The 15588-nt window shown below is 39.4% G+C and overlaps 1 protein-coding gene across 1 annotated transcript in view; it reads left to right on the top strand.

The window, feature by feature from the left end:
- The window catches only part of FBLN1 (fibulin 1), an 80279-nt gene that overhangs the window by 16140 nt on the left and 48551 nt on the right, over window positions 1–15588 (top strand). Inside the window, 3 exon segments of the mRNA XM_075112530.1 lie at window positions 6447–6582; window positions 12591–12762; window positions 15262–15321. Of these exon segments, the coding sequence (XP_074968631.1) occupies window positions 6447–6582; window positions 12591–12762; window positions 15262–15321 (368 nt within the window).

The following is a 15588-nucleotide window of genomic DNA, read 5'->3' as shown; positions in this document are numbered from 1 at the left end:
ATGATTTAATGATCATTTGATTAATGTGAGTTGCAGTTCTGCTGTAAATGTAATTTATCCTTCTAAAGATTGCCATTTTAGAGAGTCTTCAGGACTATTCATAGGAACTGAAAAAAACTTCCTAATACTTCAACTGGCTTTTGTGCATAACTGATATGTAATTAAAAAAAATTATAGTGAAGTAATGGTAAATCTGAAATGGGTAAATGCAAATATTCTGTGAGAGGCGTGAGCACTTATTGACAAAAAAATAAGTGGATAAATTCAGTTCAGTTGCATTTATTCATGACTGTACAACAAATGAACATAGCCCCCCCTGAAGCTTGGCTTCACTATAAAAATGAGTAAGTAAAATTGGCACCTTTGACTACTTTCTTTAAAGGCAATATTATTTTACTCCAGTTATAATTGCAAACTAGCATATCTGTGAGAGGTATAGAAAAATCACTCTGATGCCATTTCAGACACAAAAGTAATTGTAACTTAGTAATTAATTGTAATGTACATGTAATGTAATGTAAAGTAATCAAAACCAGGTTCATTGCACTTGCTGAGAGATCTAGGCAGGTGAGAATATGGCACAGAATGCCTTACTGGTTACAGATTTTCAGAAGAACTTGCTTCCTATTAAGACACCTACATGCAGTGGGAGCTGCTGGGCCAGATACCTGTAATTTCTGTGGTCACTTAAACCCTAGCTGGGATCTTTTGACTGTGTAGTGCAGAACAGTTTGGGCAGCGTAGATATCTGACTTTGAGTGCTCTAAAAAACATGGGCTCTTGGGTGTACGAACCCATATTACTTCATGCCAGAAGGAAGTCTGTTTGCCCTGTATATTTCAGCTTCAGTTTGCAAGGTTAGCAGTTGAATACAAGGGAAAAATACATTGTAAAGTGAGCAGATTTTATGAAGTTACTGAAGTAAAAATGATTTTGCACAGTTACATTGTGAAGACCACAACACAGAACAGATTGGATGCGAGTACCTTCCCCAGCACGCGTTACAAGAATTTACCTGCTGGTTTCAGATTCAGTCCTTCCCTCAAAGCAAGCCCACTGCTAGAGTTTCTTTTGCTTTTCTGATCACCCTTTCTTTTGTTTGTGTGAGGAACAAGCTGCCTTACTGAATTAGAAGTGCATCCACTTGACTTTTTCAGAGCCATTTAAAGTGCATTCATAGCAATCAAGAAGGGTTTCCACGCAAGCACTGACATTCTCATATCTGCCGTGCATCCTAGAAACAAGCTGACAGTTGTGGGTTTTAAAATCTTTTTTCAATTCTTCCCCCAAAGTTTCTTGTTGTTCTCAAGGGACTTGCCATCTGTGTGAGCATCACTTGCTGAATATGGTACAGTTCAGACTGCAGATGTGCTCACTTTCTTGGCCTACACCACAGGTGAGCCAGCCCTCTGTGTGAAGTTCACATCATTTCGTAAGATCCATCTGGCTACTGTTACTCAGTTGCATTTAAGTTGAAACAAGGCTCTTGGCTCGATCTCCAGCCATGTCTGCAAACTCTTATTGTGGGCAATTGTCCCACAAATGAGTGTACTTCATTGTATTATCACTCTGGAAAATGACAGTATTTTTCTCTGTGTCTTCATGACTCAGTAAATATGACTGTAGAGTTTTAATGAATGATATCTTTGGCTGTCATAACAGCAGCTTTTTGCCCATTCATCCATTTTCTTATGATGTGGTTAAACTCACAGCAGCTGGAAACAGATGCCATTTATTTTTGAAACTCAACCTGCCCAATAAATCTTCCTTTCAAAATGAAGAGTTTCCCCTGCCCAGAGCTCGTAGCAAGTGAATTTAATTCCTGGGCCAGAAACAGCATATCTCCATATAGGAATTGCATGCCTTTAGCACTGTGTAAAGTCTTTTTGGAGGTACATTGGGAATAACATTATTTATTTATTATTGCTGCAAAAATGCATGAAAGAAGAAGCTACAGAACACGGCTAGGTGCTGTGCAAAAACAGAACAAAAAGGTGATCTGTGTTCCCAAGCAGAGAAGAGCAGAGATACAGATTCAGATGGGAACACAAGGAAATAATTAGACAAGAGTGGAGTGATAGGCACCAGATGCTTAACTGCTGGTAGATGCTTATTGATTTATGCCATTTTAAGTCTGGAAGAGCCTGAGATTTTGGACGTCAAAGTTGTGACAGTTTTATGTCTGAAAAAGCTGTTTAATAAAGACAACTTCTCCAAAAATAACTTTAATTATTACCTCTCCTCTGTAGCCTGCTAAGTGCACCTCAGTCACTAAGATTTTTAGCTTTACAGTCAGAGGGAAGACAGAAGAACATTCTGCTATGTTGTCAGGGTTTTACTGCCACTCATTTAGGATAACTTGCTTATTTCACTTTGTGAATGATGTCAAACTCAGTCCTTTCTCTGCCACAACATTATCAGTATTGTTTCTCTCCATAATATATGATATCAATATAATTTTACCCTTTACCCTCAAGAAAACTTTTATTAAGTAAAGTACAAAGTTGTTTATGGATTGCAGCTGATTAATTTCAAGGTCTGTCAAAGCAATTATTTTTACTTGAGTCTCTTGCTAATTTATAACGTGTTCAAATATATGTATTTTCATTGTTGAGGCACTCTCTAATATTTCAATTTGTCATACTGTGTCACTCATAATACCAGATCTTGCTCTTAATTTTCCTAAGTTCATTTCTCTTCCATGTTAAACTGCAAACTGAAAGGACTAAGGGTGGAAGACCCAGCTTATTTTTGCAAAATAATTCTGGAGTGGAATTGTTCCCTTTTTAATTTTAATATTTTTTGACAAAGACCTTCCACTGTGCACATGAATAGCACTGACATAGTTTGAAGACAGGCTAATAAATAGGAGAGAGGCAGAGGGGAATGAAATTAGGCTGACAACAAAGGCATTGTTTTCAGAGCTAAGTTAACTTTTAATGCCTTTATGGAAAGGAATGAAAGGAAAACTAAGTGATTATGAAATCTGTGCTGGTTTATGAGTGCATCCTCTGGGAAGGAGCATAATAAATGTGAAAGGATGGTGGAGGTAAATGGACATGTAGCTTTTCAGCTGGAAATTTATTCCATGAAAATCTGTAACATCGGTTAAATTTTAACAGAAAGATAAAGTGAGAATAGAAAACATGATTTCTTAGCTTGATTCATAATCAAATTACCTAGTAATGAAATAACCTTCATTTTGGATCAGCATCTGCAAAGAAGAGTAAGGATTTTTTAAATGTCTGGGTGACTTCTGTTCACTAGTGAGGCATGAATAAAACTCATCTTTCAGAGAAGCCAGAAAATGCGTTATTTTACATGAAATATCCTGCGTGGATGTCAGTTATGACGCTTCGTGCTGCTAGAGATTCTGTGTTTAGTGTTTCAAGATTTCAGCCATATTGTAAATACCTATTTATTTTAATAAAGTTCTGTTGCACTGTTGTAACTGAAGATCAGAATATGGCAGATAAGAAGTAGCTTTTGGCTTTTTTAATTATTAGGAGTAATTATAAAAAAAACCAAACCACAGGAAAGTAGTCCTCTACTTTCTCTTTTTTTAGAGACCAATATTGTAAGCCATGCATAGACATGAAGTTAGTAGGAATGCTAGACAGGAAGACTTGAAAGGTTTTATGTGAAGAGACAAATCTAAGATGTCCTATTAGCCATTAGAGGTGGCACCTTTACTCTGCTGTGAAGTAGAAAGTGGGTATGTGTTATATTGGGGTCTAAGCCAGGGAGACACACATAACTTAGCAAAGGCAGGGACAGATACTCTTCGTCTCAAAAGTCTTGGAGTCTGAAGAGCTTGTGGTGGTGTGCTTTAGCAACCATGGGCTGATGTGCAAAGGGAAAAGGATCGTCAGCTGGGTGGGCTAAGTTGCAGCTGGAAGACTGGTACTCTACAGATTTTTCTAGCATTTTTCTCTGCCATCTTTCAAGGATTTCTACCTCTGTAACAGCCACACAAGTGTTTACAGTCTCCAGCAATATTTGCTACCAGTGCAACTTCACTGTAGGATTTGAGCAATGAAGTGATTTAATTGTTGTTGCTCTGAGAATAAACAAATGGTGTTTTAATCTAGCATTCAACTGATGTTTAATTCCTTATTACAGTTGGGGTGGGCTACATGACTTATGAATACAACTGTGGGAAACATTTTAAGAAACTTTTTTGTTTTAGTTGAAATTGACAATTTGTCAGATTTCAAAGAGACGACTTAAAAAAAAAACCAAAAAGCCACATTGGAAAGCAAACAGATCTACTGAAAGACTGCTGTTTGTTTGTTTGTTTATCTGTGGCTAACATATCTAGCTCCCCAACAGGACTTGGAGGGCTAAAGGAGCTGGAAAGTCTTAGCTCCTGCACTCTTGGGCTTTAAGATCAGGTTTTACAGGCTTCCAAAGGCCTGACAGTCAGACCACCCCAGAGCTGGGCAGGGAACGGAAATTCTGCTTCAGAGGGAATTTCAGCAACAAAAGAGCTACATATTCTTCCAAACTGGAACTAAATCAAATTTCAAAAACTTCAGATATTCTGCCAAATAAAGTTACTGTCCTGGGCTTAATTTCTTGCTATGACTTTAGAGTCTATTTTTGAATAATTTGTTCATTAACTTATCCTGGTTTTTGTTCCTATGCATTGAAATATCATAGCTGTTTTTGTCCAAGTGAGAACTGCACAGTCAGACCATTACAAAATCCAATAAATAAGAATCGGGAATCTTCAGAAACATAGCTTGACAACCTCTCCTCACCAATATGCACAGAGTTGCAGAATTGGAGCCCATTGCCCATGTGTCCCCTGCTTTTAGTGGCCTGGACTGGGTAGCCCAGCCTTAGAGGTGAGGGAATCCCTCAGGCCACCTGGGAGCTGAAAGCTCATCCTATGGTCATTGAGGGCAGGTCACCTCCAGAGGTGATGCATGGGAATCCACTTACTTCAGATGACAGTAGGAGAAGCCTGTGGTTCAGTGGTGCAACTAACCCACCCCTCTTCCTTATACTCCTAAAATTTCCAACAGTGTAAATAAAAGATTTTTTAAGAGTAAAGGGTATTGGTTTGCTGAATATCTTTATATAATTTTATGTATTTCTAGGTAACCCTTGAAAAGATTTTACTCATCAGTTTAAATAACTAGAGTTGAGGAAAAAAAAAGGCGAATACTCGTAATAGCAAAGAGTTATTGGTCTGTAAGATGTAGAAGATTTCTGATACCAATGGGCATAAATGTGCCTTTATAGGGTTTCTCTCTGCATTTTTTGTAGACCTCTAACATATCAGGGCATGCCTTTTAGGTGCCCCTGTTGTACTATGAATAGAATTTATCAGCTTGGGATAGCCTTTGGGATAGCTTCCTTTCCCCCCAGCAACTCCGTAACATTATCTGTAGTGAAATTGGGTTATCACTAATTACATGGATATGTTTATATCCTTATATGTATAATCTGATTACTTACTCTTCTTTTACTTTTTTCTCTGTTTCCCAGTGTCTGTTACAGGAAGTAGTTGTGGAAGAGCTTTAAACTGCAAGCTCCACCCACAGTGCTACCCAGCAAGGCAGAGTTGCACATAAAAACATAGTGGAGGGAGGGGAGATATCTCCTTGAATGGGCTTTGCATGCAAGTGGCAGTAGCAACAGGAGTGGAGGAGTTTAAAGCCTCCTCACACAGATTATTTTCCACAGGAATGAGTTTTCAATTGATTCACTGAAACTGAGATAAAATAGAATGATTTTATGAGCAATGGAAGTAACAAAGATGAGTTTCTTGTAGATTTATATCCTGTCTCCTCTCCACATCTTCGTGCCCTGTAATACTCTTCTCTCCCTTGTCTGTCTTCACCTCTTGCTTGCAATACACTCCCTTTCCTTTCTCACTATGACATTCCTCAGCATCTTCACTTCTCCCTGTATCTCCAGTTGTCTCACATAGCAACACTATGAGCTTCCTTCAACATGCCATACCTGTTTGTTTGAGCAAGAAGCAGCAGGTACCAGGGTTGACTGCTGTAGGATTGCAGACTCTCACAATGTCCAGGGCCTGTCTTCTCATTGTATCAGGCAGAACACTGATCTGGTTCTCGCCATCCTCTGTTCAGCCACCAGCTGTCACAAAGCATGCAAGAGTGCAAGTCCTGGAGACCTTGAGCCCTTCAGCAAATGTGGCTGAAGTCATCCATTTGCTTCAAAAAATTGTTAAGACAGACTGCAAGGTAGACAAGCAGTTAAACTGTACTGAACGTATGACCTTAACTGTATTAAACATATCACCTAGACATTTTGCCTTCTAGAGAATATTTTTACTTTGTAACTAAAATGTGTGCCCAAAGGAGCCTCTTTCCATGAGACTAGTACAAGTGCTAGTTTTCAAAACTTGCATTATCTGTTCTTTACCTATATATGACATTCTTCTCCCATTGCTTCCATCCTTTTGTCAGCATGACTCAGGTACAGTGCTGCCACAGCCAGTTGGAGAAGCAGTACTGTTCAGATGGGATTGAATTTGCCAACGTGCGGGAGGAGTGTGATTCACATATTGGTGAAAATTCCACCTGTGAAGCTGCATACTTTAAGGTGAGACATTAGAGCTACTCCTGTTCATCTTTAAGAAATGGTATTGACTGTCTAGATTGGTATTAAGAGTTCATCCCGAAGGTCACCATACTCAGTTTGATGTACATAAATAGTTTTTTCCCACCTACACTCGTGCCTCTGTTAAGGGTGTCCACTTTGTGCTTCTTTGAGAGAAGCAGTTCCTCACTGAGTGGAGCAGACTGTCTCATTACACTTTAGCAAAGGCAGAGGGTTCAATGCAGAAGGATGGGAGGTCTTGAGTGGGTAATTGGCTAAGGAACTACTTTTGCATGAAGGGAAGACATCAAAAGTGTAGGAAGGAATCATTTTTAGACTTTAGCTTTCATTAGAGCTTCATGACCTAAGGTCAAACTCAGTAGTTTTCAGTATTGGTGGTCCAGAGGGGTAGGACTGAAGTTAATCCTCTCAATGTACTTAAAATTCCAGCTTGTGTACATGTCCTTAGTTAACATGACTTTGATTTACAATTGGAGACATCTGTAAGTTTATGATAATAGCATTTGGCATTAGAATAAAAATGCCTGTCATTGGCATCATTAGTTAATCTGTGCCCTGCCCTCCACCTTTATTACTATCTTTGTCTCTCCTTTCTTGAAAGTGAGCATATTCATACCGCTCTGCAGAGTGTTTTTGGAAGAAAGTCCCACCAGTAAGATTGTGACCTTGACCGTGACCCAGTAATGAACAGCTCTGGTCCTATTACAAATTTCTTTCAGTGGTCATGAAAATAGATGAGAGTGGTTTTACTTCTGCCCACGCCAAAGACACTGAATATTTTGGTTTATTCAGTTTAAAAAAAATCTACTATATAGAAGATGGCAGACAATGTCTGAACTATAAGTTGTGTATCTCCAAAATGACAGGTTGATCATGTTCCTAGCAGTAAGATGCCACTGATGCCAGGGCTGTGAAGTAATCCACATTCTCGCTGTGAGTAGAAGAAAGGTAACACATGCTGATGAGGCTGACATTGCTGGGTTGTCACAAACTTGTCTGCATGTTCAGTGTGATTTTGTCCCACAGTGGAGCATGTCCCACAGCGGGGACGTATCTCACCAGTTGACCATGTCCAGGGTATGCCCTGCTCCTGGAACGGAGGTTCCTCTCGGCAGCCTGTAACTGTTAGAAGCCTGTCCACCCCAGTCTGCATGTGGCATGAAAAAATATTTAGCCGTCTGTGTCAGTACTTTGAAGGACTATGAACAGATGAGCAAGGACTGTGATGGCAAGTACTCTGCAGATTCAAGTGCTTGCTACCAGAGACAACAGCACTATCTTAAACACATGCCATGGGACAACTTTAAAACAGAATGCAACTGTTCAAGGAAACCCACTTTCCCATCAATTGACTGATGTTTCCCTATGTGGGCTTGCAGCATGAGGAAGAAGAGTTAATGATGTTGTTTTTTAAAATGGTCAGACTTCTGTAAAGGTGGCAGGTTTTCAGGGTGACAGCTGTATTACTAAAATAAATGGACTGGGCCTTGATCTCTGGCCCTGAGAATAAATGGCTCAGCACAGCTCATGTCATGTAACTGACATCTTTCCCCTGCAAAACACAGTGCGTGAGGGCTGTTGGGAACACTCGCTGGCCCGTGCTAACCCCAAAATGTGCTTCAGCATTGTCTGAGAGGATGTTATTTGCCATTAGAGCTTGCTAATGTTTAAACATTACAGACGATTGCAGGATAATGCCTGAACCCGTATTCTAATGCTGTTTAATTTACTGGTATAAACATAGTCAGTGTTATTTAATCTTTGTGAACCATGTTCTGCCCACCCACTCCCTAATCGGAATATCCTACACTTAACTGTACTGAGGTAGCTGTAGGAGTATCTTTGCAGATAATATCTTTCATCAATGATGGACATAGATGACTTACGATCTAATATCAGTGAACAATCTTTTCTTTTGTTTGAATACGTTTTTAATCTGGTGACTCTGAGACATACAATTTATCTGGTAATTGTGCCCTGCTGTGGTAGACTTACACATTCACACCATGTGCTTGAATCTCATTTTGCCTAAGTTGGTCTGGTTTAGTTTAGCTTCGGTAGCATGGGAAATCTTTTGGATCTTTTTTGTCTCCTTCAAGGAAGCAGAAAGAGTGATTTAGTAATTCAGTTAGTAGAATTAATCGCAGCACTTTGCAGCAAATGAGGCAGCTAATCTTTCTTTTGAATCCAAAACTTGTGTTTGGAAAGAAGATAAAAAGGCCATATTTTGCAAACACTTGCCTCAGCTTTTACACTTAAAGGTGGTAGGCACAGGTAACAATGGGCATAATTTTACTCCTCTGTTTTTTTGGGAGCATAGCTTTTCTTGCCTTGAAAAGAGGATGCAAAATTAATCATTAATCTTTAAAGCGTTCATCAAAATACAGTAATCAATTCCCAGATTTATTGCTGTACAGGAGATGTAGAAATGTTTTTATGAAAGTTTCCATCACAACAGCCCTGCAGAAAGGAGCGAAACTTGTAGAAATTTTACCTTCTTTAAGGTGCTTAGACATTTTCCCCAAAATTTGTCATAGGTACTTTCTTTTTCCAAAGATCGAGAAACGGCCTTATCTCCCCAGTTTTGTATATTAGGTGAGCACAAAAGTTTTATTGCTTTGGATTGTTGAACGTATTTTTAATTTTTGTTCAGATCTTCAAAAGTTCTGAAAAATTCTGCTGAGTTATTTGTGTTCTCTTCATCTGATTTTCATAGCATCTACTAGTCTGGATTTCGGCAATTGAGAGACCTCTTGTGGACAGATACACAAAAGCAATGTTAATAGATGGTTCATCCTTCCAGATCTGGTAACTAAAATGGTGACATAAATAATAAGGAACTTGTAAAATTTAACTGATTAAGAGAGCTTACTGATGAAAGCAATTTCAGGTGCTTCCTAATCACACCAAAAATAAATCTTCAAACTTCTTACATGTAACTATTTATTCTTTTATTCCTTTCATCTTTATTCCTTTCTGTGAGAAGGCAAGGTATAAGAGCAGTCAAGGGATCAGAGGACTTGAAGTAGGGCACAGCTTTCTATCCAAACACGAAGGTCAAGGCACGGCTTTGAAGCTGTATGGGCTTTTGCTAATTACAGGGGAGAGGCAAAGGAAAAAACGTTTGAGATTATTATCGGGATCATTTAAGAAGCAAAGGCTTACAGGTAGTGAAAGTGTGTAATAACAGCTCGATCGTTAGGTTGTACCATCCATGAAGGCAGCGATGGTTCTAGGAAGTGGGTGAATGGTCATTGGAACATGCCTCTGGGCAGCTGGCAACCTCTGGAAAATGGCTGCAAACAGATAAAGAACCAAACTGGTATGGAGTCTAGACTGCACTCTGGACTAAAGGATCAACGTCTTTCAGAATAGGCTAACAACCCTGAAAAAAATAGTGTGAAAAAGGAAATACTGAGATTAATCTTACCAGGATAGTGATAGTGGTTATGACATACTGCTTTGTGTGTTGAGTACCAGAGTACTCCAGAACATGAGTTAACCTAGCCTTATCACTGCTACATTATTACCATTCCACAATGGGAGAACTGAAAGGAAAGGTGACTTTCCAAGTTCACAGGTGAGATGTGGAGACATATGTGGGTCTGCAGAGTCCTGTGGGTGCTCTGAGCACAAGTCCATTCATCAGCTTCTCCATCTTTTTCTTTAGTTGAGCTGGAAAAATTAGCCTTCAGGACTGCCAATGCAGAATCTTCTAGGGTCAGTATTAAAAGTCCATTACTACAAACATCAGTTAAGAAAACATTTGGCACTTTCCATTTTTGGATCATTTTGGGTGTGGTATAGCAACATAAATCATTATCAAGATGTTAAATCAAGATGCATCATGCACAGTTAGAATAAATACAGGTTGGAACAAATAGTTCAATGCATACAATTATGTTAAACGAAGATACAGTTTCTTACAGAAATTGCAAGACTTAGCAAGCTCTGTACTTGAATATTCACATGAGCTGGAGACAGAGGTCTTTCAAGTGGTGGCTCAACCTGGAAGAAATAACGAACATAAGGTTATTCAGCCTTCACGAATGGCAAGATTAATGATCACTCTTTACAAAAACGTTCAGAGAAACTCTGTAACTCCCAATTTGTGCATTGTGTGACAAGGCAAAGAAATAGATTGAGTCAATTTGTATGCCTAACAGTAGAAGCCAGTGAGGATATCCAGAAATACATAATGTCACAATTTGGCAAGGCATCAGCTGTATTCAGGAACTTAAATAAGATTTTGTTATCAAAAATATGCAAGCTTAAGTCAAACAATTGAATCTTCAGCTCAGTTTTCATTTCTGCCTTCTAATTTATGGTTATGAAAATTGGAAATCTAACAAAATTATAGACAGATGTTAAAACTTTGAGAAAGATGCCTCAGGAAAATGTTAGACATGTTAGACAGAATAAATATTCGAAATGTTGCAATTCTTGGAAGAGATCATCAAGTATTTATTTCTAAAGTCACCCAGAAAAGCCAGAAAAGATGGAAATATCCCAGACATACTAGTGATGAAACCAGAGCATCTGCCACTGAATGGAAGTAGTTGGAGAACCAAGTAAAAAGGTGGGTAGTGAGGAACCATCCCACCAAACAGTAGTGAATAAGGGAAGATATGTATCTTAATGTTATGATGGGCATGAAAACAACACCCCAGCACTGGCCAAGAGACAAGAGTTCCTGCTGTACAGCGTTCTGCAGCAGGGAAAGGATTCAGTTGTGTATTTAAAGACTGAGTAGAAAGTAGCATGCTTATATACTTCCAAATGCTGCAAAGTAAAAAAAAAGACTGAAGAAAAAGGGAAAAAGGATTTTATTATTTTACTTTCACACTGCTTTGGATTTTAAAAGAACCTTTCACTGCAGTACAGAGAGAGAAAAATACATAATACCTTATAAGGGAAAACATAGAATATTGGTAGGGGTATACATCTCAGAGTAGTGAAGTAAATGTAATAGTTGTCTTCAATAGGTATGCTTAAAGCACCAAATTACAGAAATTTAGTTCACTGTTTGGTTATTTTGTATTCCATCTGTTCCATTTAATGGTGCAGGCTATTTTCTTCAAGCAAAAAAGAGCCTGGAAGAGTAACAAAATTAACAATAAAAGCTTAAATCTGCTTTTACATGGAAGTAGCAATTGGCAGACACCAGTTCCAGAGAACCAAACATCTTTGCTGCTTTCTAACAGCAAGGAAGAAAACTGAATAAATCAGCAGCGTTCCCTCATTTAAAATAAAAGGAAACCTCTGTGGGATTAACTGGTCCTGTGCTCACTTCTGTAGTGTATTCTGGGGCCATAGTTCAGCAGGTCTGGAAGAGGTGGATCGTGTTTCATTGCTGGAATCCATGTCAGGACTGTGATGCTTTTAAATAATGTTTGACTATGTAGTCTGTTTTTCAGAGCAGAATAGCTTCTATTCATGACCTGTTAACACTAACTTTGGATGAATCATGTTTGTTTGCTTGTTTGTCTGTTAGTTCAGAGGGGTATTTTTTGCTGGGAAGTTGAGTAGGCAGTTTAATTATAAACTGAGTCATGTACTTCACTGGTTGTGTCCCAGTTTAATTGAACTGGACTCAAATGGGAAGCAGAGGTGTTAAGAGTTCCCACTGTTCGCTGGTGTTTGAAACTGGGCTATGCAGGCAGGGAGCAATGAAATTCCATGTACGTGTGTGGACCATTCTGGCCCTCCACATCACCCTGCACACACATTCACACATACACAGTATTTGTGAGACTGGATCCAGGTTCTGTGCTTGGGTCTATGTAGGCCAGATGCAGAGCTCACTGAACTCAACTACAGCTTGAAATGTCTGAGCCTAAGTATACCAGGACTCCCTAAAGAGTTTGCAGGAAATTTTTTTCATCAGTTTGCCAAGGTGAGATAACACTATTCACGCTACTGGCAAAATTTGCATTGATTGATTCAGGGCTAGGATTTGACTTTTTTTTTTTTTTTAATTTTTAAAACAGATATGTTGCTACTGTTGTTTGCTGGGAAAGGCTGCTCAAGTTCAAGGCCACAGTTGTGAACCCAACCCGAAGATAGGATACCAGTGTGGAATTGTCTTCAGAGCTTGCTGTGTGAAGGGTCAAGAAGGCATTGATGTGTCCATCAGCGATGATGCTCCTAAAAAGGAGCAAGGTATTTGATGTTGCAAATTATAAAAATGTGAGACACAAAATGATATAGGGTACAAGGAGTGCTTGTAATTTAGGTTATTTCTGTTGGACTTCCTCTAACTTGAGATGTCCTCTGAGTATTTTAATGATGCATGTTTTGGAGCTCATTTTTTCTGGCTAGTGATAGCTGAAACATTGTATGCCACAGGAAGCTAAAAAAGCTGGAAGTGGTCACTTAGTTCCTGGTGTCAGAACTTAACTATGAGACAGATTATTTTGGCCACTAATGATCTTATCTTGGAAACTGAGTATAAGCTATTAATTTTTAATAGCATTTTGTCCACTGATAAATTCTTAATTAAAAAGAAAATCAACAACCAATTCTTTTGATGAGATTTAAAAGCCAGATGGCCTTTGCCAGCTCAGAGAATTCAAATGTTGCCTTTTGTGTGAGAGGCAAATGCCCACAAACTGGGGGCATTTGAAATGCCTGGACTGTCTGGGAGAACTGAACATTTCTGGGAAACATGTCATCTGCATTTCTTTTGATGCTATCAAAAGAAAGGGGCATCTAGGTGGCAGCAGCTCCTGATACCCTTCTCCACACCTAGTCCACAGTGCAGAAGAGAATGAATGCGGACATACTGACCCTTACAGACCTGGGTTTGGGGTTTTTTTTGCCTTTTTCACTTAGCAGACAGACCTGAAACTGCAGAAAAGTCATAGTGTGTAGTCTTGTCTCCTTCATGGGCAGTTGAGCACTGAAAACATGCAGTCTGGCTTGGAGATCACCAGTGACAGATTTTGGGACACATCATCCTAATCAATCGCTTAAATTCAAACCCAAATCCCACCACAAAAGCTTGCATTGATCTGCTTGAGCCAGTGTGGTATCAAGCTTGTTTCAGGTATTTCAAACCGGCTTCCATCGGTGTATGCTGTTATCAAGTAACGTTTAGAAATGCCCTGCCAGTTCCTTTGTGTACCACTACCTCAGCAGGGGAATTCCCCTTGTCCATTATCACTGGATGAAGTGACTGGACTGGTAGATACCTTGTGCTCAGACCACTTTGCTAATAAGAAAATTTGCAGGCTCAGTCTACCTGCATGGCATGAGAAATATATCAACACATGAAAATCCAGAATTGTGAGCACACTTCTCCACTTGGCCTTGTGAGCAGGCAGCACGCATAATCACCATTATGCATATGGTTAGTATGGTTATTACGGCACACATTGCATTGCAAAGATGGGTCTATGTCAACAAGCAGGGCAGGGCAATGTTCTCATCATTAAACTAAGAAACAAGCAGGTGGTTGAACATATATCAACTATCCCTATCGACAATAAAAATTGCCTGTAGAAAGGCAGAGCAAGCAACATGGGTAGACACCTTTGTTAGTCATGAAGGGGAGATCAGTCTCCATTTTGTAAGGCAGCTTCTTGGACTAGCACCTTGTCTTTGTGTTATGTAATAGCAGGGCATTGCAAGGCACTCTGCAGCAGAGGGTAAGGCAGGCTGACTCCTGGTATGACGCTTAGTCACGTAAAGAGCACGCCCTGGTACTATGCCCCCAGAGACCTCCACAAAATCAGACCTGACTTGGGCAAACTGTTTTCATTAGTTTCTGTGTGACCAAGATGTACCCCTATGGCTTGAGGATTCAGTGTACCAACCCAGCCTTGTGCCACTGCAGAAAAACTTGTTTTCACATCCGTGATGTATTATTTGCTTGTAAGTGACCACTGGTTCATTAGGCTTATGGACAATCACTGAAATGAGACTAAGCTTCCTATTCAATAACCAGAGTATTCTGAGACTGTTTTTTTACTAATCTCACTATCAACCTACCATTTACCCTGTGTTCAAAGTGGTGGGATTGGAGGAAGTTTATTAGCTAGTCCTTTGGGCAGGCAATGGGTTCAGGCAGTGGATGTGTTCAGCACTTTTATGTCCTCCGTGTGGAGAGAAAGAACTCTCAGGACACATGCACATAGCAGAAGCACAGCTGATCGAAACTCTCTGAGTTAAGGTATATGAAGTACATTTGAAAGAGTGCCATAAGAGGGTGCCCAAAAGTTGGGTGTGGCATTCTTTTTGGAATTAAGTCTAAATAAATAGCAGGTTAATCTGATTTTCATTAAAACTGTGAGTACCCCAAGCTACTAAAAAGTCAGTGGAAGCCAAGCATGCCTCAACAACACGTCTTATGAAAATGAGGTTAAACTCTGGTTAAAAGCCTAATGTTAAGAACTTGCATCTGAAAATCTCAGCCCATATGTAATCTATGATCACAGCGTGACTTTCATATTGAATCAGTCAGACAGAAAATGCCCCATGGCCATGTGCATTTGAATGTAAAATTTAAGTATGAAATAGCTGTAAAATATGTAAATAATGCTCTTTAATTTTGTCCTGGTTTATCCAAAACCCTGGTCTGAGTCCCGTCCCAAGCAGGCAGCTTTTTACTGTGAGAAGAAAAGTGCTTTCTCCTCTAATGCCTCTCTCTCCTCTTTTTAGTTGAAATTTCAAAGGAGGAACTAGACCAAGAAGATCCTTATCTGCATGATGGCTGCAGAGGTAAGTCAGGTGACTAGTCCTGTTAGCCAGCTCTTTTGTGATTGCCTCCAATAAAAGCGAAGCAAACTTAGATTTAGAGATTAGCCAAAACCTTTTGCCTAGGCTAGTTATGGATAAAACTAACAGAATGAAGATCCTTTCTAAGAAATAGTAGGCCATTATGTGATACCTCCATAGTTCTTGAATACAAGGGAGGCATTGTCTCCTGTAGTGGAGTTTCTCTTACCCAGCTGAAGCTTGGACTATACATTTAACTTATATTTAACT

The sequence above is a fragment of the Phalacrocorax aristotelis genome, chromosome 1, assembly GCF_949628215.1.
Source record: "Phalacrocorax aristotelis chromosome 1, bGulAri2.1, whole genome shotgun sequence".
NCBI lineage: Eukaryota > Metazoa > Chordata > Aves > Suliformes > Phalacrocoracidae > Phalacrocorax > Phalacrocorax aristotelis.
The sequence above is the reverse complement of the archived record's forward strand: the minus strand, read 5'-3'. Positions and strand labels throughout refer to the sequence as shown.